This window comes from Rhododendron vialii, chromosome 5a, assembly GCF_030253575.1.
Source record: "Rhododendron vialii isolate Sample 1 chromosome 5a, ASM3025357v1".
In the NCBI taxonomy this organism is placed as follows: Eukaryota; Viridiplantae; Streptophyta; class Magnoliopsida; order Ericales; family Ericaceae; genus Rhododendron; species Rhododendron vialii.
In genome coordinates this window covers 8,520,558-8,544,725 of record NC_080561.1, presented here as the reverse complement: position 1 = coordinate 8,544,725, position 24,168 = coordinate 8,520,558, and the positions used below count along the sequence as shown (strand labels likewise).

General features: G+C 43.1%; 1 protein-coding gene and 1 long non-coding RNA gene across 2 annotated transcripts; one reads left to right on the top strand and one right to left on the bottom strand.

The window, feature by feature from the left end:
* Positions 1-19,929: 19,929 nt before the first annotated feature.
* LOC131325188 (uncharacterized) lies at positions 19,930-20,411 on the bottom strand. The gene is made up of 2 exons (XR_009199607.1): positions 20,277-20,411; positions 19,930-20,187 (listed from the first exon to the last, which is right to left on the bottom strand). It is a non-coding gene; the product is annotated as an uncharacterized LOC131325188 (long non-coding RNA).
* Positions 20,181-23,559, top strand: LOC131325186 (AAA-ATPase At3g50940-like). Its single transcript, XM_058357299.1, has 3 exons — positions 20,181-20,867; positions 22,377-22,931; positions 23,017-23,559. The coding sequence occupies exons 1-3, from the start codon at positions 20,367-20,369 to the stop codon at positions 23,437-23,439; spliced, it is 1,479 nt and encodes a 492-aa protein (XP_058213282.1). The 5' UTR covers positions 20,181-20,366; the 3' UTR covers positions 23,440-23,559.
* The last annotated feature ends 609 nt before the right edge of the window (positions 23,560-24,168 follow it).

Genomic DNA, 24,168 nt, shown 5'->3' with positions numbered 1-24,168 from the left:
AGTCTTGATAATGTAGGGCCCGGATCGCTTCGGTCTGAATTTCCTGCGGGGATCAAACACTGGTGCTCGGATTTCCTTTGTAACCATGTCTCCTTCGACTAAGCCCCTGGACTTCACCTTTTTGTTGAACGCACATGCGATTCGATGCTGATACCCCTGAACATGATACAAAGCCCGGAGCCTCCTCTCATCAAACAACATCAGCTCGACGAACCTCCCGCTTAACCATTCAGATTCTTCAAGACCACTCTCAACCATGATTCTCAGCGACGGGACCTCAAGCTCGATGGGAAGTACTACCTACATCCCATAGACTAAAGAGAAAGGAGTTGCACCCGTTGAAGTGTGAATTGACGTTCGATACCCCCAAAGGGCGAGAGGCAGCTGCTCATGCCAATCCCTCGCAGACTCGGCAGTTTTCTTGATGATCATCTCGACATTCTTGTTCGCAGCCTCGACCGCTTCGTTTGTTTATGGGTGATAGGTCGTGGAGTGATGGATCTCGATACCGAACTCCTCGAAGAGCTCCAAAACCCTTCCTTTGAAATGACTCCCGTTATCGGATACAAACGCCTGCGGAACCCCGTACCGATAGATGATATTATTTCGAATGAATTGAGCGACCTGAACCGTTGTCAGCGTCTTGTAGGATTCGGCTTCGACCCATTTGGTGAAGTAGTCTATAACCACCAGTATGAACTTATGGCCGTTCGAAGCAGATGGTCTGATCATCCCAATGACATCGATGCCCCAGACAGAGAACGGCCATGGTGAAGTCATGCCATACAGTTTGGATGGAAGGACATGCTGCAAGTTTGCATGGATTTGACATTTGTAACAGCGCCGTACGTAATCGATGCATTGCGATTCCATTGTAGACCAGTAATAACCCTGCCTGCGGATCTTCCTAGCGAGCATGACGCCGCTCATATGAGGCCTGCAGACTCCCTCGTGAACCTCTTCCATTATCCTTGTTGCTTCGACGCCGTTGACACAGAGCTTGTGCATTCCGCAGTGCGACCTTTGATACAATTTCCCCCCCACAGATGATGTATTGAGAAGCCAACCTCTGCAAAGCAATCAGATCCTTTTTCGTGGCCTCGGCAGGGAACTCCCCACGCTCCACAAAGTTCCAAATGTCATGGTACCAGGGTAGGCCATCATCGACATCATCAATGGCGTTGATATACTCGTAAGCAGGCAGGTCCCTCTGTTCAATCACAATCGGCCGCAGCTTAACACCTATTGGAAGTTCGATCATCGAAGCCAAAGTCGCCAAAGCATTGGCGAACTGATTCTTCAAGCGTGGGACATGGGTGAAAGTCACCTTATTGAAGCGAGGAATCAGTTCTTCCAAATCTTGATGATAAGGTTTCAGCTTTTCCTCACGAACCTTCCAATCTCTGTTGGCTTGGGAAACCACCAAATTTGAATCCCCGATTACTTCGAGCTTCTCGACTCCTAAAGCGATAGTGGCTTCCATTCCGACGATGCAGGCCTTATACTCGGCTTGATTGTTGGTGACATCGAAATTCAGCTTGAAGGTGAGCGGAATGTGAGCGCCGGCGGGCGTGATCAACAACACTCCTATCCCAAATCCCTTTTGGTTAGCAGCTCCATCGAAATAGAGCGTCCATACTTCCTCGACCACTGCTAACACCTCCTCGTCGGGGAAAGTGAAATCCACGTCTTCCGGGCCGTCGATCGGGTGATCAGCCAAAAATTAAGCCACAACGCGCCCTTTTACAGACTTCCTGGTGATGTGTTGGAGTTCGAACTCAGCGAGCAGAAGCAACCAACGTGCTAGCTTATGGGTGAGCACAGGCTTCTCGAACAAATACTTGATAGGATCCATTCGAGAAATCAGTCTCACCGAATAGGCTAGCATGTAGTGTCTAAGCTTTCTAGTAGCCCAAACCAGCGCCCAACATGTCTTCTCCAGAGGGGTATAACACTCCTCGGATCCCACCATCTTCTTGCTCAGATAGTAAACGGCTTTCTCGACCCCATTGTTTCCTTCCTGTGCTAGCAAACATCCCATAGCTGTTGGAGAGACGGACAGATACAGAATCAACGGTCGACCTGGCGTAGGCGGCCTCAGTACAGGCGGGTTCTGCAAATATCTATGAATAGACTCGAAAGCGGCCTGGCATTTCTCTGTCCATTCGAACGGGACCCCCTTTTTGAGTAAACGGAATAACGGCTCGCAGGTTAGAGTTAACTTGGAGATGAACCTGCTGATGAACTGGACCTTCCCTAGAAAACTTCGCACGCCTTTCTCAAACTTGGGCGGCTCCATTTCGAGGATTGCTTTGATTTTGGAAGGATCCATTTCGATTCCCCTTGCGGTGATCAGAAAACCCAACATTTTGCCTGACGTGACCCCAAATGTGCACTTTTGCGGGTTCAGACGCACGTTGTACCTGCGAAGCCTTTCGAAGAACTGCCTGAGTGAGGGAAGATAGTCATTTTCCTCCTTTGCTTTTACAATCATGTCATCGACGTAGATCTCAACGGTTTTATGGATAAAATTGTGAAACAGGGTCGTTTGAGCCCATTAGAAAGTGCATCCGGCGTTCTTTAATCCAAACAGCATCTTCACATAGCAGTAAGTGCCCCATTCCGTGACAAACGTCGTTTTCTCTTGGTCCTCAGGTGCCACAGAGATCTGGTTGTATCCGGAGAATCCGTCAACAAAAGAGAGCAAGGCATGCCCCGCCGTGTTGTCCACAAGCACGTCGATGTGTGGCAAGGGAAAACTGTCTTTGGGGCTTGCCTTGTTTAAGTCCCTGAAGTCGACACAGACTCGGATCTTTCCATCCTTCTTGGGGACATGTACGATGTTGGCCACCCATTTGGGGTATTCTGCAACCCTTATGAATCCCGCATCAATCTGCTTTGTAACCTCTTCCTTGATCTTTTGAACCCAATCCGGCCTCATCCTGCGGAGTTTCTGTTTGACGGGGACAGCCCCTGGCTCCAACGAGATTCGATGCTGCACTATTTCAGGATCAATGCCGGGCATATCCTTGTGAGACCATGCGAAAACCTCCGGGAACTCTTTGAGAAGCTCGATGGTTCCAGCGTGGTTCTTCGGGGACAGATTTGCACCAATTTGCATCATGCGGGGGTCGTCCTCATCTTTCAAATTTACAAAAATTACTTCTTCTTTTAGAGGCTGAGCACGCCTTTCGTCTTCCTTTTCGATGAGGGAATGCAACTCAGCCGGGATGTCCCCGTCGAAGTCTGTTCCTTCATCGTCAGGGTCGACACAGTTTATATAGAAGCTAGCAAAGTAGTCAGAAGTAGGATCATGCATTTCATAAAACCCAACAGGGTTGCCAAGTACAATAGACTCGAACCCAAAGTAAAAGCTACGACGTGGAGGGCCAAGAGGCACAAACTCCGACTCTGAGCTAGACTTAGACTTGACAGACTCTGTGTCAGATTCAGACTCATCGTCAATGCATGTTAGACGCGGAGTGAAAATGCAGTTATTGAGACTTCCCTGTCCCTTCACGATGAGAAAGGTAGGATCCTTGAGGGCATTTGAGGAGTCGGGCCCGAGCATCAGCACTTCAGCTTCTTCGCCCTTGCCAACCAAACCTACTTGGGAGAACAGCACCTCCAAACCCCCTTGATCAAAAGTCTTCAGCCAGTCAAACTCCTCATTGGTCTGACCCAGCCGTTTCTCGAATTCCCTTTTAGCAAGCTTCTCTTCGGCCGTTTCCTCTTCACCGTCGGCCCAGGTATCCGCAGCAAAGATTTCAAATCTCGGCAGCCAAGTGGAAGTCTCTGGATCCCAAAACGGCTCTATCTGTCCCGAATAAGCGGAGCCTCCTCCTTCTCGCACAAAATAGCTGTCGGGGTTACCAAAAAGGGTCCGAGGTTTTCCCGTGTCTTTCCTCCATTTGGCATCTTTGGCCGGCGGAGTGTAACCCAAGCCAAAACGGCCTTCGGTGAAAGGAAAGACAGGGAACTCAGCGATCCCTTGTTGGTTGACCCCGAGTCTTAGGCCAGGCATGAACGACATTTTCCTCATCATTTCGAAGACAGTTGAGCTTATGGTGAAATCGTCATCCATGGCGATGGCGAGGACTGAGCCAGATGTGTCGAAAGAGAAACCGCCGAAGTCTGAGTCTTCTTCCCCGTGCATGATCCCCAAAACAGGTGTTTCATCATCTGTGAGCGGGCGGATCCCAGAGTCCTCGCAGATTGTCAAAGTCCCGATAGGGAGCCCCAGCATGACCTTCTGGTGCAGAGTTGAAGGTACCGCCATGATGTCGGCCCTATGGAGCCATGGCCTGCCCAGCAGCAGGTTAAAGGTAGCAGGGACGTCGACAACATGAAATTCCACGTCCATCTCAAAGCCTTCGGCATCTAGTTTCAGCATCAGAGTTCCTTCCACTGCACGGCGAGTGCTGTCGTAAGCTTTGACGGCCAGATTAGATGGTGTCAAGTCATTCTTGGTGAGCCCCAAGGGGTAGGCAACCCTCATCGGGCAAACGTTGATAGCAGAGCCATTGTCGATCAGCACGGTTGGCACTCAATGTCCCCGGCACTTGACGGTGATGTGGAGCGGACGGTTGTGAGTGGTTCTTTCGACGGGCAGATCTCTCTCGATGAATGTGACGGAGTGTTTAGAAAGGAGTGGCAGCACGAGAGCAATCATGGCCTCGGGGGTGATGTCAATGGGCACTGTGAGCCGGGCCAACACGGGGGATAGCTTTTCACGATGCTCCTTTGATGACGATATCAAACCCCAGATAGAGACGGCGGCCGGAATCCGTTCGAGCTGTTTCAAAATGGCGTCTTCTTCTGGAACCCCATTCGGAAAGAACGGATCATTCCTCTGAGCAGCGAGAGTAGTGGTTTTCTGACCGGGCGGATTGGACGAGCTTCCAGCCTGGAGATTGGATGGCTGAAACACTCGGCCGCTCCTAGTGACGTTGGCCACATCCCACCAAGAAGATGAGTCAATGGAATCCCACAGATCGGCCGGTACTTCTTCCAGCTTACGCTTTCCCTTGTCCGTTGATGCCACCGTTGCAGACGAGTCTGGCCCCAGAGCCGTGTCCCATTCCAAATCCTCCATCACTAGTCCTTCCCAGAAAGTAGGGTCTTGTGCAGCATCCTCCTCAAATGGTGCCCCCGGGTTAGTGACAAACAGGACGTCCCAGAATCCCCCATCGACAAGAGCAGTGTTGACGGTCCACACTTCGTTCCCCATGTTTAGGTCGACAATGTTGTCCACATCCCAAATGTCCGCGGGCGGTGGAGTCTTAGCAGTTTCTTCTGCGTCCCACAGGTCGGCGGGAGGTGCATCCAAGACCATGATAGAGCAATCATCTCCAGGAGTCGAAACAAAAGAGCGAGGCTGCTCCGCAGAAACGATGTCCCGCGTAGGGTCAAACTCATGGGCGCAGCGGCCGACCATACCGTTAATCGAATTTACTAATGGTAACATGGCGCCAAGCGGGCGGCGGATATTGGATACAAGCTCCCCTTCTTGAAAATGGTCCCAGTACTCCTCACTGACGTCGTCCTGGTCCAAATCAGCCTTGAGACCTTGGCCTATTTGCCATCCATCGGGTTACGGATCCCACACATATTCCTCGGCTTCTTCCTCAACTTGGTTCAGCTCGGGTTGGTAAAAGAGTGCGAACAACGAGAGCCCGTCCAATGGGTCAGCCTGTGCCGCATTCCACTCTTCTTCCCACTGATCTAACCATATCTGATTGACTTGGGGGTGAGCGGGAAATCCCATGTTATACTGTTCGACCCAATCATTGCAAAGCTCCTCCCATTCCTTGGTTTTGTCCTCTATAGCCCAGCCGGCTGCCATCATGTTAATACTCGACTCAGAGGGAAAGGCTACGATCGGCTTAGGGTTGATGGTTGAGGTAATATGGTCGGTGGGATTGAATATGGTGGAGCTGAGGTTTATCTGGTTCACTTGAGGGTTGGGGTCATGTTTAGGTAGAGAATTGGAGATGACATTGGGTTTGGTAGGTGGAGTTGGAAGGGTACCATTGTCCACCAAATCTTGTATCGCATGACGGAGGCGATAGCAAGAGTCAGTGTAATGGCCGGGCATTTGGTGATACGCACAGAAAGCGCTGGGGTTATGGCTAGGGGGTGGATTTTGAGGAAGTGGAGTTAGGGCTAGAGGCCTGAGGTGCCCGGTTTTGACTAACTTCTTCAATATCGAGGAAAGTGGTGCCTCGAAATTGGCGAAGTTACGGGGTTGGTTGCGGTTTCGGGGTCTTTGAGGGGTTTGAACTTGGTTGATGTCGGCGACGTGGTTGGAACTTTGGGCAGAGGGGTTGTTAGCAGAGTTTGCATTGGCATAGCTGTTGCCACCGAACAAAGCAGTGCTGTTTCCGGTGTATGCACGGGGTTTTGATTTTGAGGCTGAGGTGGAGGAGGAATTGTCGCTTCTGGGCAAGACGCCGGTTTGAAGGACTTCTTCGATGGCCAGCCCGAAGTCATAGAAGGTTTCAAAGTTCGCACCTTGAACCAACACAAGGTTTTTGGCAAAGTCAGGCTGCAGATTACGGGAAATGATGCGGATCTGATCCTTCTCGCTTGGGCGATCGGGCATGAGAGCGGCCTTGGCTCTCCATCTTTGGATAAAGTCTGCAAAGGACTCCTTTGCGTTCATCTTAGTGGACTCCAACTCCCGAGTGGTCATTTTGAGCTGGGCGTTGTAGCTGTACTGAGCATTGAAGGCCGTGCCAATGTCTTCCCATGTCCGTCTCTTGGAAATGTCGAGCGATAGGAACCACTGGAAGGCTGGACCAGCAAGGGTTTGTGGAAACAGTTGAGCCATGGCATCCTCCCCGACACCATGCAGTTTCATTGCACCATGATAGCCTAACAGGTGAGTTTTCGGGTCCCCAGTACCGTCGAACTTTACGAAGTCGGGCATTTTGAAGCGATCGGGCAACCTGGCGTTCGGGAACGGGTAAAGGCGGTCCATGTCTAGTACTCCTGATCCTTTCCTTTCGGACTTAGCAACTGTCTCTTCCAACTTGGCCATTTTGGCGACCAAAGCTGCTATTTCCGGGCTTGGAGCAGGATTCTCGATCAGTGGTTCATCTTCGGTAACGATTTCCCGTTCCCGCCTTTCATCACCTTCCCCACCTGCCACAAGGGGAAGTCGTTCTTCGATTAGGGTTCGGAGATTGGCCATAGAGGCGTCGGCCTGGTCGGCCCTTTGCTGCATGATGGCCAGGTTGTGCTGCAGATCGGCCAATACGGTTGCAAGATTCGGAGGTGGGACATCTGCCATGGTTAGAACTTCTATCTTAACACGCTTTGGTGATGCTGGCGGGGACGGAGTAGACGGAGGGGACTCGTGCGGAGTAGTCGGCGCCGAATCCTCCCGTGACACAGTGCAGACCAGAGCTTCCGTTGCAGTCGACTGAGAGATAAACCCCAAATCAAACCCTCAAACGGACTCGATGGACGGTCCCAAGTAGGTTTGGCTCTTGATTTCGGAACCCCACTTTGAAATCGGCATGACTAGACAGCAAGGTATAAGAGCTCAGTGATAGCATGCAATCATTTTATTTGAAAGAATTCGACAAAAATGGAAAATGATCATGCCAACATCGTCGGTGTCCTCCTAGACTCTAGAACTAGAGGGAGTCTGCCCTACGATACTCGGACATTTGCCATAGAATCCTCGGATTTTCTTTTCGACGGTGTATCCTTGATTGAATCGAATGTCACTAAGGGATGCCAAAACAGCCTAAGCTTTTGGCCCTCACCCTTCTCGAAGTTTCAAAGTTTGGTTTTGGAACAAACTCGGTGTAGATGGCGTGATACCATAACCGAAGTGGCGTAAGCAGCACTGTGCCGGAGCCTAAGCGGTGTAAGTGATTAGCACTTTTAACCTAGGCGGTGTAGGCATCACGATAATCTCTCCGTTGTTCCTAGTTTTTCGGTTTGAAACCTCGATGGGGTATTGGACAAAGACTTAGAAAGTGTTGATTTCCCGAAGTCTCATTGATTAAGGACTTGAAAATTTTTGGTAACGTGCAACATCGAGATGCACGACTCGTCATCGGTCCAAGGCAACGTCGAACGGGCGCAAGGCAGACTCGATAAATGACACCCTAAAAGCCGCCCTAGCATGCTCCTATGCAGAACGGTTATGAATGTATGTACAAACATGCGATAAGGAAAACGGTAACACATAGACAGGATATGGGGTTAGAAACAACTAATCCTACCCTGCGGGTTCCTGTCTTAGGTTGAAAGGTTCTATTGTTTTGTAAGCGCTGTAGAGACCGGTTTTGGCTAAAGGGGTTCCTCTGACTAGAGCCGCGATATACCTCCCACTGCAATGCGTAGAGCAAAGTAATGGTCGAACGGCAGTATGACTCATCATCGTCCAAGGTTGTTGGGCGTTCGAGGACCCCGGGCTCCAATAAATTGTGCCGGTTACCCAAAACACCTCAACGGGGCTGACCAACCATCGATCGCGAACGGAGAATGCCGAAGAATGATTCGATGAGAGAAAAATGCAACGCTTTTGAAACAAATGCCTTTTGAAGCTTGGCTCACTTTTGTTAACTAATACTTGGAGAAAATTACACAAGTGAACAATAGTAAAAGCCCCAGTTCGGATTGGTCGGATGCTGAGATCCTGTTATGTTACCATTTCGTTCTTCAGCAGCGCAAAGCATACTGTTTTGACAGACTTTTGAAAATTGTTCGATTATGTATTAATCGCCAAATACCAATCAACACAATGAGTCCCCAGCAGAGTCGCGACTGTGGGCACGCGCCCCGGAAATCGCTCGATTTTATAAAATCTGGTGCGGCCCTCTTACGGAAAGCGTGGCGAAACGCTTCGATTCAGAGTCGCCACTCGGGTTTTAGCGATGAAAACACCCAAGGAACCGAACTCGAAAACGTTTGCTACGTTCGTTTGATTTTTGAAAAGGCAATAGATCGGTCTGTCGTCACCTTCGATATCTGAGGTTCGGGAGCCAGGTTACGGGAGAGGAATGGTTTTATGGCACCCCTCTCGCCCAATCCGGAGATCGGTCTCTACTCAGGCATTTTGTTTTGTAAAGCATTTGCATTTTTCTCTCATTTGACCATTTTTTAGCCAGTTAGGGCGGAGGAGCAGTTAATAGGGATTAAAGCTGTAACAAGTTGCAGTTTATGTGACAAAATGTTTATGAAGATGATTTGCTTGCAATGATGAATATAGATTGAGAACAAGCATTGAGAGCAGTATGAATAAATTGGGGTACGCTGCCCTGAAGGGACGTGAGGAGGTATCGTATCAGTATGCACCGGCCAGACCACTGCATACTAACGTAACCAGCGCACACCACCTCATTACTGGCGTACTCCACTTACCACAAACTCATAGTCTTTGTTTGCAACCCTCTGGGCTCTGGAATGGACCAGCGCACACCCCAGACAAACCATGCAGTTTAACCAGACAAAAAACACATAGTTACAGACATACGAAATGGCTTCAAGCCACTAAAAGCAACAGAATACCCCAAAAACACTGTGGGGACAAGAAATAGGCCAAGATCACACTAAGATGCAAGGGCCAACCACTGGATCGTGGGACAACTGCCGTACGCCAGTCATAGAATGCCGTACGCAGGTGTGACCATCATCCAGTGCATGGCTTTGCATCATCTGGGCTCTGGAACATGACTAGAAGGATCCCAGAGGCCTTTTAAGCAGATAAGGAGTTAGTATTGAACATTACAGCTAAAGCATTTCTGAATATAGAAAGCAGTAAACTGGTTATTTAGCATGCCAAGGTGATTGATAGAAATATAAGTAAACAGAAATGATGATCCATGATCCCCACGCCAGTAGTGCTCGTACTGCCATGACTGGCGTACGGCATATGTGTACTGGCGTGCGCCATGTCTCATTTTAATACGACTGTTGTATTTTACCAATTTAAGGTCAGGTCTAGTATTGCTTACTAGCCTGGGCCTTACTGGTCTCCCTCAGAAGTTGAAAACAGAAAGGGACACAAAGGTGGTATACCTTTTTGTGTTGAGGTTTGAAGGTGGTATTGAGCTTAAGGCTTGGAGATGGAGGCTTGGATGGTGACTGTATATCAGTAGGGTGTATGGAAGTGGGTTACTTTCCTTTCTCTTTCAATGGGGGAAGAGAGATAGAGAGCAAGAAGAGAGGAGAAGAAGGCTTTTTCTTCTTAATGTGTCTAACCCCTTGCAAATGAATGCAAGGGGGGGTATTTATAGAGGAGAGAGAGACTGAGATCAGTTTGATCTAGGCCTTGTTTGGTTGGTTGGAACAAGGTTGGAGCCTCCCATGCATTAAATGCATGAGACTTGCCTTGATGGGGGTTGTAGGAGAGAAGGGGGGCGTCCCTGCCGAATGTAATAATCAGGGAGACTGTGGCCGACGTCAGGGTGGCACAAAAGTCTCGTCCATGTTGCTGAATAAAGTTGATTTGACTGGGATTGACTAGCGTGCGCCACATATGGACTGGCGTGCGCAAGTAAAAACTGGGTCAACGGTCAATGACCGACACGTGGCAGCTAACTGGCGTACGTCACCCATGCAATGGCGTAAGCTAGTTGGGTTTTGCTGGGGCCGTTTGAAGGGTTTGAAATGGGTTTGAAAGAGGCTCGGGACGCTCAAAGCTCACACCATCGTCCTCAAACTGTTCTCGACTATAATCATCATTGGGGAAAATAAAAGATCGACAAATGACGTTATCTGAACAGTCCAGAATGTGGTGTCTACACATATCATTTCCAGCTAGCACACTATAATCACTAACAAAAACAAAACAAAAAACACCAAAACGAGATTACAAGTTCACCGCCACCAGTCCACCAACTAACAGATTACAAGTTTTCCAGACCACCAGATATTACAAGTTCTAAAGTTTAAAAGTCAGTGAAGTCACAACTAATGAAACCGTAAAAAAAAAAAAAAAAAAAACTGCTCATCTCCCTTCCATGTGTCCAAACCTGTTACATACAAATAAAAAATATATGAGAATAAAAAACTCCAAAGATCACAAAACAACATTTAACTTTAAATATTTTACCAACATCCAAAGCCCCATCACTCAATCCTTAGGAACTTTCGAACTAGCATCATTTCCCAAGATTTCTGGAAAAAAAACAGAAATTGAATTTAATACAATGTAAATGGTTAAATACTACCGACAATGCCAAACAACTATCAAGTTCACATTAAATTACCTCGTTCAATATCTTCAACTTTATCCATAGCTTGTCGAAGAGAGATTGGAACCGTGCTTAGAAGCCAATTTTGGGTGCATACAAGAGTCTCGACCATTGACGGTGAGAGTGAACTTCGAAATGGATCAAGTATGCGACCACCCGTACTAAAGGCCAACTCAGAAGCAACGGTAGACACGGGCATAGCTAATACATCACGCACTACTTGGGACAAGATCGGATACTTGTTGGAATTGTTCTTCCACCATAAAAGGATATCAAAATCCGGAATATCCTTACGTTCACACAAATCATTCACATACTTGTCTACCTCCGATGAACAAATACTAGAATACTCTTGCTCCAAGTAAGTGTCAAATTCACTTGCTAAACTCAACCGATCATCACAATCCTCATTCATCACTACACTCGGTGTTGCACTTGCCACTTGAACTCTAACTTCACCCTCGTTCGCATAAGCATCATACAACTTGTCCAAAACTCCCTTCACACGTTTCTCCATTTGCTCGGCCACCTCCTTCCCTTGGTTTTTATATAGCAAAACTTCACCCACCTTAACTTAAATCGGGGATCCAGTACCACCGCCACATAAAGTAAGAAATTGAATCTATCTCCCTTCCCCCAATACGTGTTAAATTTTTTTTTCATGTCAAATGCCATTTTAGACAAGAGAGGATCATTGTTGGCAATTAACTTCTCTATTTTTACTTCAACGTTATACATCTCATCAAAGAACACATTGGATGTGACAAAAAGAGAAGTCGACAATTTCTTGGTTGCATCATAGAAAAGTTTCAAGAACTTAGTAAACATCGTACAATTCTTCCAATCAAGCTTCGTTGGAATTCTTTGGACCCTATGGCTCCTAACTTGGCCACTCTCACTAACCAGCTCTATGGTCTCCCCATCCTCAAATGACACAAGCTCCCCATCATCGCCTTCCTTTATGCCAAATTTTTTTTTGAAACCACTGTCTTCCTCCGCCATTCTTTAGAATGCCTTCTCAAACTTGACGGCTACTTCTAACATCAAGTAAGTGGAATTCCACCGAGTACACACATCAAGACACACAATTTGGTTTGAAACAATTTTCTCCTTCTCCACACACTTCTTAAAACTCTCCAATCTTTGTGGAGAAGATCTCACATACCTCACAACATCACGAACACGGAGAATACTCTCATTCCTGTCTTTCAACCCCTCAACCACAATAAGATTCAAAATGTGTGCACAACATCGTACATGCAAATAATCATGATCCAAGATTGTCCGTTTCCAATCCTTTGTTTTCCTTTTTAAGAACTTAATAGCCGTGTCGTTCGAACTAGCATTATCTACCGTCAACGTAAAAATACCGTCAACGTTCCAATCAAGCAACAAAGATTCAATCTTCTTGCCAATGGTCTCTCCCTTATGATTTACAACTTGACAAAAGTTTAAAATTCTCTTTTGCAACTTCCAATCATCATCAATGAAGTGTGCGGTGAGACACATGTAGTTAAGATTTTGAATTGATGTCCATGTATCAGTGGTGAGGCAAATCCTACGACCCTTCAATAATTTTTTTAGTTTTCCCCTCTCATGGTTATGAATTGCACCAACCACTCTAGTTATCGTTTGGCGAGAAGGGACCGGTGACAACTTCGGTTGCATGACCTTACAAAACCTTCTAAACCCAATCCCCTCAACGAACCTAAAGGGTAGTTCATCAATGATGACCATTTTGGCAAGAGCTCTCTTACAATCGTCAAAAGAAAAAACATGAGTGCCAACGTCAACGCTGCCCCCATCTGCGGGTTTGAATGAAAGGTTTTGTTGTCCATGTTGGTCTCTATAAGGATATAACGGGCAAGTGGGGATATGAGCTTTCAAATTACTAACGCCATGTTTTTTACTTTCAGCCTTATATTGTTTCTTGCAATACTTACACTCAGCCCATTTGGTAACTCCCCCCTCTTTAATTTCATTGAAGTGATCCCAGGCAGAAGACCTATATCTCTCTTTTTTAGGTTTAGGCGCTTGTGGTGGAAGCTTTCTTTTCGGTCTATTTTCTCCAACTTCAACTATTGTATCATCTTGAACATTGACAATATCGGCATCGGTAGATACAAGAGGATTAGAATTACCTCCAAGTTCAACTTCTTCAGCATCTACCTCATCATCCTCAAGTTCCCCACCAAGATAGAAATCAAAAACTGGATCCATCACCTACAACAATCAAGTGTGACGATCAGATGGTTGTCAATTAGTTAAATTTTTAAACAAACTTGAATAGGCAACACTGATTCAATTAATAGGCAGCACTACAACACAACAATACAAACATGAACCGATGTACAAACATGAACATCTTTCAGCAGAGAACAAAATAACAGTCATAAAAATTAGAAATGGACCGCATGAGATCTCTTTGATCCCTTAGCTGTTTTCATTGGGAATTTGAGTTTAACGTAATTTTCATGTTGATGAGTCCGCAAAAAATGTTACATTCTATTCATCCAAATTGCGCTTAATAGCTTAATTCCAATCACTTTTATATTTTTGTAGTAAAGCATTCTGCAAAGAAGCAGACAGCAACAACGATGCTCCTCTATAAACTGTAAGAAACTAATCCAGAAATAAATTGTGCTAATAAACCGGCATGGTTTAGTCGCATTCTTCAAAAAACAGCAACCAATGTCATCAGCACTTCCAGACACAGTATACAAATTATGAAAATTCACAAATCTCTGTTATGAAAGAAATAACATGAACATTGAACAAATCAGCAGAAAACTTGATCATTTTTCTACCATCGTGCAACTAAAATGAATTCACCAGTCCGGATATAAACTTGATCATTTAGTCTGTACGTATGTATGTTTTACTCTCTCTATCATCTGATCAAAAGAGATTACACAGGGTGAAAAGGAAAATATAAGGGTGGTGATTTTCACACTCATTTTTTTTTTTTTTTTTATAAATGCACTCTATTTTCTGTCCTGCAATAAAAATTTTACGTGTAATTTTTTCACTAAAATACAAAAAATTGCATTTATCAAAAAATGGGAGCGGAAATTATTTCCCAAATATTAAACTTGACTTTTTCCCAAATATCCGGACTGGTGAATTTCTGTCAAAATATAAACTTGATCATTTTGAGTACTCGTACAAAATCACAGTCATAGACAAAATCACACACACACACACACACACAGAGAGAATCACAGTCGGGTCCTAGACAAAATCAGAGAGAGAGAGAGAGAGACATACACTGTAGACCATAGTAGGTCTCGAATCTCGATTTAGAGTGAGGGCCGAGAGGTGAGGCAATTTAGGGTGAGGAGGAGAGGCGGGGTTTCGTCTTCGATCAGTAGCGAGGGTGGACACTGTCAAACTGGAGACTGGAGAGAACTTAGAGAAGGATCTGACTTTGGTTTCTCCGGCCAGTCTGGTCGCCGATTGCCTGGGGCTGGGTGCCTGCCTGGGGGTGGGGTGGGGGTGCCGAGGTGGGGCGGAGAGAAATGAGAGAACTCAAAGAACCCTAAATGATGTATGAGAGTAAAAACTTTCATTATATAGTGTGCAATTCGATCGGGTCGGGTGACCCGACATTTATAATCATTCACCCAAAACCCGACCGACTGTTGGTCGGGTCCACAAAATTAAACCCGAACCCGACTGAGTGTTATGTTTCAACCCGTCCGTTGGTTTACTTTTCGGGTCGGGTTCGGTCGGGTCGGATGGCTGGACAGCCCTAACATCTATCAGTACTCCATGAACATAATTTTTAACATGATTAATGTTTTCGGAGACTTCTACAAAATGAATGGCATCGAGTTTCGATGTAAAACCTATAAACAAAGGGCCAACTAACTGGCCCTTTGTATCCAGTCCTTCATTGGGTGAATAATTCTCTCCTGTGGGCCCAAAGCGTAGAAAAACACAAGCGGGATGACCAAACTAACTTAACGGTGACAGATGGAGCACGAGACCAACTAATTTAGAAAAATACCAAGCACTCCATTACCATTTGAAATTTGGAAAATAAGCTACTCGAACAATAACAATGAATTATTGCAATTTAGAATTTGTAAGATAGTACAAGATTGTTGTCAAGTTGTCCTTTCCATAATTCTAGATTCGTGGTGGTTGTGCTCAGCGCTGTATGACGTAGATTCGGCCATCCGTTTCGGCAATGGAAGGTTTAAATTTTAAGCCGAGCAATGCACGATGCAAATCTGTTGGAGTTCGGATTAAATTTGAGTCATCTATGCCGAAATAAACGGTTGAATCAGCTGAACTACAACTCTGTGGTGTGGAGTGTACAACAACATGTCAACGTCTCCAAATCCCAAAATTCTACTTTGGAGTTGTGTATATTGGATTTAATTCTTTATTTTATAGCTTTAAAAAAAGGGGAAACACGGGGACCAGTGAACATGCAACCACGTGGTTATTTGTGTAGAGTCTTACTACAGCCACCAACCATGCATCTATCAATTCTACACCAACGGATACGCGGGGTTCATTTTGGGTTTCACACAGATGATACGAATAGTTCAATAATTTTTTTAAAAAAAAAAAACGAGTGTACAACAACAACCAACCTAATTTTGTGCAGGTGATCGGTGATTGTAGGTTTTTCGATTTGTGTAATTGTGTTGGTAGAGTGTACAACACCAACCAACCTACCGCCAACCCACGAGGGATCTATGAAAAAAAAATTGCCGATGGAGAAAATAAATAATAATGATAATGTAAATCTCACCCCCAAAAATAATTAACAGCGAACAAAAGAAGCTTAAAAGTCAAAAGATTCGGTCGTGGCATTTTGTTTTTGTTCAAAATGTGTCGAGGCACGTGCTACCCCAAACGTACCATTCAGACCAAGTGTAGCTCGGTCCGGTTTCAGCCGTGCTTGTTACTACGTAGTACTAGGAGTGGTACTATTTTCCCCGTCGTGGGCCCACAGTGTGGAAACCAGAACAGCATTAACAGACAACGACAAACAATCACTAAAAAAAAGAAAAGAAGACAACGACGCTCAAACTAAATTTTCTTCTTCTTTTTCTTCTTCTTCTCTCTCTCTCAAACTTCTGATTTGTTTTTTAATTCTCTTTTTTATAATTAAAAGTGTCTGGGTAAATTTAAGTACACATCGATTAATTTTGGAGATTATAAATCTACCGTCCACTAACGAGGCCCTCATTTAGAGTCGGAGAAAATGTTTGTATGAAATGGCCTCAAAAAAGGTTAGTATATGAGAAGTTTCGAATTTAAGATCATGTGAGGAGCAAACACATAAGTCTCAACCACTTAAAATTATTTTTGTCCAAGGGGTGAAGCTAAATAGTACTTCTCCAATTTTGAATGTATCCGCTTTGTTCAAATTGTTGCCCCTTGACCACTCTAAGAGTATTCATAATGTTATAATCAAAAGTAAAATATTTTTAAAGTTAATAATATTGGTGCAAAATATAGCTCACAATATTATAATCAAACTTAACAACCTCTATAGAAATAATCAAATTTTGGGTTTTGGATAACCAAAACTAGCAATGTAATGCCTCGATTTTTCACGAAATTTTGGAAGCATTAACCCTGAAAATATACTGAATTTTACAAACTACTAAACCCTTATTTGTCGTTATACAAAATTTACATTTTAAAATTTTAAAAAAATTCTAACATTTTATTTAAACATCTTCAGAGCGACTCTAGTGTTGTTACAGATCTCAAGCAGCCTCGGTCTTCGCCCTTGGTATTCCTCCTGTGTTAAATTGCTCCATTATTGAGCCCTGCACCCTCTGGCAAATTGATCGCCGAAGCAACCAATTTACCAGGATACAAATGTATCCATGAATGATAATTCACCTAGTAGAATAATCTCAATTCTACCAACCCATTACTTTACAATTAGCATTCAATAATAACAATAATATCACAATTGATAATACGCGAGAGTTACAGAATTATAGTAATCTTCTTTTTCTTTACTATCCATCATCTTACATGAAATCTAAGGATCATCACACGAGATCCTTTCCTCCCACATCCACTAACTACAACCGTCTCATGGGTTCACCATTCCTCTTGCTTATCCTGTACCAAGGTCCTAGGTGAGCGCACCTAAGTTATATACCGAACATGTTCTCACTTAAGACCATAACAGGAGGATTGAGTCATCCCATGACGTATCGTACATTAGGGTCGGACATCCACTACTCCACGCTAACTATAACCGTCTCATGGGACCCATTCTCTTCCCCAAAGAGAAACTTCCCATGACGTATTAGATATTAACGTCTCACTAACTATAACCGTCTCATGGGACCCATTCTCTTCCTCGAAGAGAAGCTTCCCATGACATATCATACGTTAATGTCATAACATATCACATCACTGGGCCTCGCAGGTAACCTATTTCAACACAGGACCCCATAGGTTACCCTTGCCATCGTCATGGCTCAATTCACAATCCACACAGTACTCACACTTTTAACACTTCACTATTTTCCATTTACTTATCATCGTCTACATGATTCACTACTCGTAACCACCCAGTGAACCTAAATCTAATCTAGCACGTACAACATGATTTATCAATAACAAAATAACGCATACAAACGATACATTTCAATAACATAACAAAATATAACAATTGATACGTGCAAGTACTTAAAGACATAAGGGTTTTCGATTGGGTCGGTGCCTTTCGGATTATTATGTTTTTATTGAATATGTTTTGTTTTCATCTTTATTATACTTGAGATTATTAATCTTGTAGTATCTCGTAAACCTTAGGATACTTGGACATACCTAATTTTTATCAATCTACCTCACACTTTCACTTAGTAAGACATTAATATAACAATTAATACAAATCTTTTAAATTAACAGTAAGTTTAGTTATTTAACTATTTTTTTGTTTTTGTTTTTGTTTTTGTTTTTTTCATTATTACTACTAATTTCTCTTTTCATCTAATCCATTATAAGTCCTTTATAGATTATTATTTATTTTAGCATGTTCAATATTTTACCTACAGTTTAGTTAATGTATACTTATATACATTATAATCACATTAACATTAATCATGGATAAACATGCATTTGTCATTTCATACTTTAAAATGTAAATGATGATAATAAGTCAAAAACAAGTTTAGGGCCGAATCTATTGCAGAAGTAAGTACAGGGACCTAAGTGTAATTCTAGCACAACATTTTTAAAACTCAACGTTCAGCTACAGTAGCTTTCCAAAAAATAGCGAAAAATCTCGGTTCATGGGTTTTGATGCATGAGCTCGATTTCTAGCACTATAATCCATTAAAATTAACATCTAGGAACTAAATATACTTATGAGATGGTAGGATAGAGATTAATCTACCTTAAATCTGGCCAAAAAAGCGGGTACTAGTTTGCGGATGATTTCGGTAAAATGAAAAAGGCGGCGGCGGCAGCGGGGGACTTGGGGCTAACTCGAAATGATTGGAAGATGATTTGTAGATACTTGGTGATGTAGTGGTTGATTGGGAACCTGAATATGATGTACGGAAGGATTTTATGTAGAAATTCGTCTCTCTCTCTTCTAGACTCAATAATAGAATTAAGAGTGAAATAATACATTGGTGTTCAATTTTTGAATTTATGTGGGTATGTATAATGAGAGAGAATAAGGTAGCGAAGAGGTGAGAGGATAAATGCGAATGGAGAAGGAGAGTGAAGGAGAGGGATACTGATAATAATAAGAGGGATATGGGACAAATACCACATTTGGTGGGGTTTTCTTTAATTCTAATGCATGTGGACGCGTATATGTATAGGGTGAGAATGTATGTCGACGCGTGTATGTATAGGATGAGAGAGAGAAATAGGGAAACAAAATCCCTTAAATGTGGGGTGTAGTTTGAAGGATAAAAATGGAGGTGGTAGAGTGTGAGAAGGAAGTGAAGAGTTAGTTTGAATAGAATTCTAATTAGGATTTAGATAGGAAAGATAAGAGATGAATATAAATCTTTAATTCCCTGTATATCTAGAATATAAATATATATCTTATACAATGGTGTAAATAATATCAATTGTATACATAATAATATATTTTAATTATTCAATCTAAGTAATTATTGAATTAGGAATTTAACAATATAAATTTGTATTTAAAAAAAAATTGAATCAAAAATCCGGATCGTTACAAACAATATTTTAACAATAACCAAATTTAATAGACTGTACATATTATCAATCAAATACACCCATCATTATACAAAAATGTTATAACTCTTTTCCCTTTTCCTCTCTCTCATTCTTTTCGAACAATATTTTCAAAAAAAAATATTTCACTAAAAAATTGTTTTATTAGAAAACAACTATTTTCCAAAAAAAAAGTTTCAAAAACTATTTCTATTCCCAGTAAATAATTTTTTATTAGTTTCAAAACTATTTTTAGAAAAAACTATTTTCTACTGTTCACAGTTTTTAGTTTTTTGTAATTTAAAAATATGATGTGATAAGTTTTAATTATTTAATTTTGATTATACCATTGTAGACATCTATATTTTTAATCTTAGCAATCTTTTAAATAAATAATATTTTTGATTATAAATTTTGGATTACAGAGCAGTATGGATACCGTAATCTTCTATTTTCTCGTCTCTGTATGTCCAAACCAAAATACTGTTCCATCCTAAACGACCCTGGCGAAAGTCTTCTTTTCTCCTTTACTTTACTGTTTCTTCCTTCGGTACCAAGTTTCACTCCTCTCTCTCTCTCTCTCTCTCTCTCTCTCTCTCTCTCTCACTGCCATCTACAGCGTACAGAGTTCCTACACTACCAAGTCCGCCAATGTCGCATGATTCACTCCCCCATTCTTCTTAAAAAACCCAATCAGAAAACACCACTCATCATTGCTTTCTCCCACAATCGCTTGATTTTGAGAAAACCCAATAACATTTTCCAAAAACAACCCCACTAAAACCTATCAATTGTTTCTCCCAAAATCGAATGATTTCGATTTTTGAGACCCAAAAACAATTTTCAAAAACAAACCCAAGACCCCACTGAAACCAATCAATACTTTCTCCCAAAATCGATTGATTTTGATTTTTCAGACCCAAAAACAATTTTCAAAAACAAACCCAAAACCCAGAGCCAACTATGTTGCCAAAAACCCAAATGCCCTCAATCCAAACAATAATCTCCGCCGCCGCCTCCGCCGCCGCCACCGCAATGGTGGTCCGGTCCGTGGCCAAGGACCTGATACCCCACGAGTTCCAGCACGCCCTCTTCGTCAGGCTCCGCCAGTTCCTCAGCACATTCTCCAACGAGGTCACCCTGATCATCGACGAGTACGAGGGGCTCTACCCCAACCACCTGTTCCAGGCCGCCGAGACCTACCTCGGCACCGTCATCACGCCCGACACCAAGCGGTTCAGGGCGAGCAAGCCCGAGAAGGAGAACCAGATCAAGGTGTCGATGGAGAAGGACGAGGAGCTCACCGATTCTTCGTTCGGCGGGTTTCGGATCCGGTGGAGATTGTCGTGCAAGAAAACCCCCGGGAGTTATATCGCGTATCCGGACGATTACCATCGCGGGTCGTTTCAGAAATCGGAGGCCCGGTTCTTCGAACTGTTTTTCCACAAGAAGACGAAGGACAAGGTAATTTTGATTTACATTAGTAGTTGTTTCGTTTCGTATTTCGTCTTGTTTAGGGTTTGTTTGTTAACCTACGGAAACACCGGTGTTCTAAATTTCGGAATTAATTGGCGATTAAATTGCTCTGTCGGGGGTTATCCGACTAATTACTATGTGCCGATTTATAGCCGATTACTAATTGCTGTGCGCCAATTACTAGGCTTCGAAGCTCGAAAGTGGCCAACCGTCCGACTAGCGCCTAACGATTTTTAAAAAATTGGGAAATTCTAAAGAAAAGGAAAAAAAAAAAAATCTTTTTCCGGTTTGAGAGTGTAGAATAACAAAACGAAGAATCGAGTTCGATGGATTTTTATAAACATTTTCTTCAAAGAATAGTTTTCCTTGTTCTTTCTTTTTGTTTCTTTTCCTCAAGTTTCCAAACAGGCAATTAAGGATGATGTACTACGTATTTGTAAGTACTTATTTTTAGAATTTGTAGGTGTGGTCAAAATTAGGATGATGTACTACGTATTTGTAAGTACTTATTTTTAGAATTTGTAGGTGTGGTCAAAATTATTAATCATTGAACAGAGGGGACTATTTGACCTTCCAATTAGCAGCGGACACGTGGCAATTTAGTTTGCGTGGAAAAGAGCCTTCTGTCAAACCTTGACCAAAACGGGGCCTAAATACTTCCACTATGGATGCTGTGTTTGAATAGGAAAAAAATACGAGTGTTTTTTACTTGCTTATTTTATCACGTAAAATCTCATGTGTTTGATTTCTCTATTTTGGCCCAGTAACTCCTAAAAAATCAGAGAAGCCAACGAATGGGTTTAATTTTTGCAAAACAAACGTGTTTTGTTCGTGTTGCTACCCGTGTCCAAGCAACATAATTTATCATCGGCACTACTTACTTGGTAAACCGAGTAAAAATGGACAGTTCGGATCATGTTCTTATGTCGAATTGGGGTTTCATGTAACCCCTAGGTCCCAATCACCATTTCTCAAACCAGAACGAATTATAGGACCACCACGGTTGCCATGGCAAATTTCAAAAACCCCATACCATTAAGTTCAACTAGAGAAGAAGTTATCCATATGGAATTTTAGTCGTGAAAGGAGAAGAAGAAGACACCAGCATTGAAAGGGCTCGCCACTGGTTCATTTGGTGGTGGTGGAAATGCCCATTTTTGCATTTTTCATTTCAGTAATTTTAGATTAGGAGTGTCTTTTGAGTTGATAATGATTTGTGAAATGCAGAATTTAAAAGTCACAATTGGGGAGAATTTTTTTTTGGATCTGATTATACTTTCATCCACACAATCTTGTCCTAAAAATCATTCCACACTTGTCATCAAACACTTTTATGCATTCTCATTATAGTCGAAAAATTCTAAAATTTATAGAATTGACTTCCGAACACCCCCTGCGTAGTGAGTACTCCCAACCTAAGAAGCACGTATCGGAGCCGTCTATTCAAGGGACCTAACTTGAATAACCTGTGTTTTACGTATTCGTTTTTATTCACAGGTAATCAACGAGTACTTGCCTTACATATTGGAGAAATCGAGGATCTTAAAAGAGGAGCAGAGGACACTGAAGCTTTGGACCCTAAAGAACGACCGGGGCATGGGGGGCCCGAGTAGAAAGCCGTGGCAATCCGTGAATCTAGACCATCCATCCACGTTTGACACTTTGGCAATGGAATTAGACGCGAAGAAAACTATAATGGCGGATTTGCAGAGGTTTGTGAAGAGGAAAGAATTTTACAGGAGAGTTGGGAAGGCGTGGAAGAGAGGTTACTTGCTTTATGGTCCCCCTGGGACTGGGAAATCAAGCTTGATTGCGGCCGTGGCGAATTACTTAAACTTCGATGTGTATGATTTGGAGTTGACTGCTGTGGGGAGTAATTCCGAGCTGAGGAACCTGCTCATTTCGACGGCGAATCAGTCTGTTTTGGTGGTGGAGGACATTGATTGCTCCATAGAGTTGCAAGATCGGATGAAGGCGGCAGCAAAAAAGGCGGCGGCAAAAGGTAGGGATCCTTTCCAGTATGGTTACGGGTACGATCCCGGGTCTAGCGGGGTAAGTGAATCACGGCTAATTCAAGTTTAGTCACACAAACACTGCTATTCAGAAAACACAGTACTGAATTTTCTCTCAATTGCAGGTGACCTTATCCGGACTACTTAATTTCATCGACGGGTTGTGGTCAAGCTGTGGGGACGAGCGGATTATTATTTTCACAACCAATCACAAAGAAAAGCTCGACCCTGCGCTACTGCGCCCCGGGCGGATGGACGTGCATATCCACATGTCCTATTGCACCCCTTGTGGGTTCAAAATGCTTGCCCAAAATTACCTTGGAATTTCAGAGCATCCACTCTTTATGGAGATTGAACAGTTGATGGTGATGAAAAAGGTAACTCCGGCAGAAGTAGGCGAGCAACTGTTAAAGAACGAGGAGGCCGAGAGCGCGCTGAGAGGCTTAATTGAGTTCCTTGAGGAGAAGAAGGAAATTGAAGAAGTTAAAGATGGTGAATTAGAACAAAAGGAATCTGGATCTGGAGGTGAGACAGATATTGAGACTTGATAAGGTGGGAGTTGTGAAAAATAAGAGATACTGTATGTTGCTACCCAGAAAATGTACTGAACAATATTGTTTCTGACAAAACTAGTAGTATTTGATATGTAATATCCCATCTTTATGCTACTATCCCCTTTTTTTTCAAATTCAAAGTGTTTCGGGTTAGTTTGCGCACATTTCGGACTAATCCCTACAGGTCTATCCACAGCTGTTTCACACGTTTATACGTGGGGGTGAGATGGTACAAAGAGTTATTGACAAAGAAAATCGAACCTGAGACCTTAAGATGGAACAAACGCTTATGTCTCAGGCCAAGATCACATTGCATTAATTTGCGGTTTTTATCCTAGCGTTTTTGTTAAAAAAGATCCGATGAACATGTAAACGAATTTATAAAGAAGTGATAGACGGTAACTAATTGAACAAATAGATTGAGTTTTTCAAAATATGTTACTCTAAAAGCATCTCCACCTTTCAAATTTGGAGGCGTTAATATTTTTTCGAAGGCTTATGTGACAAATTGACTAGTCTAAATTTGACTGGCACATAACCCTCTTTCTCTAACAACTTCAAATTTATGTGGTCACAGTTTTTTAAAATTTTGTTTTGTAATGGTTGCTTTTTCAAATAAAAAGAGATTTGAGATCGATTAATCCATTTTGAAATCATATAATCACAATTTGATCAAAGTGATTTTTCGATCAGGTCAACATTCTCAAAAAAACTCTAAAAGTG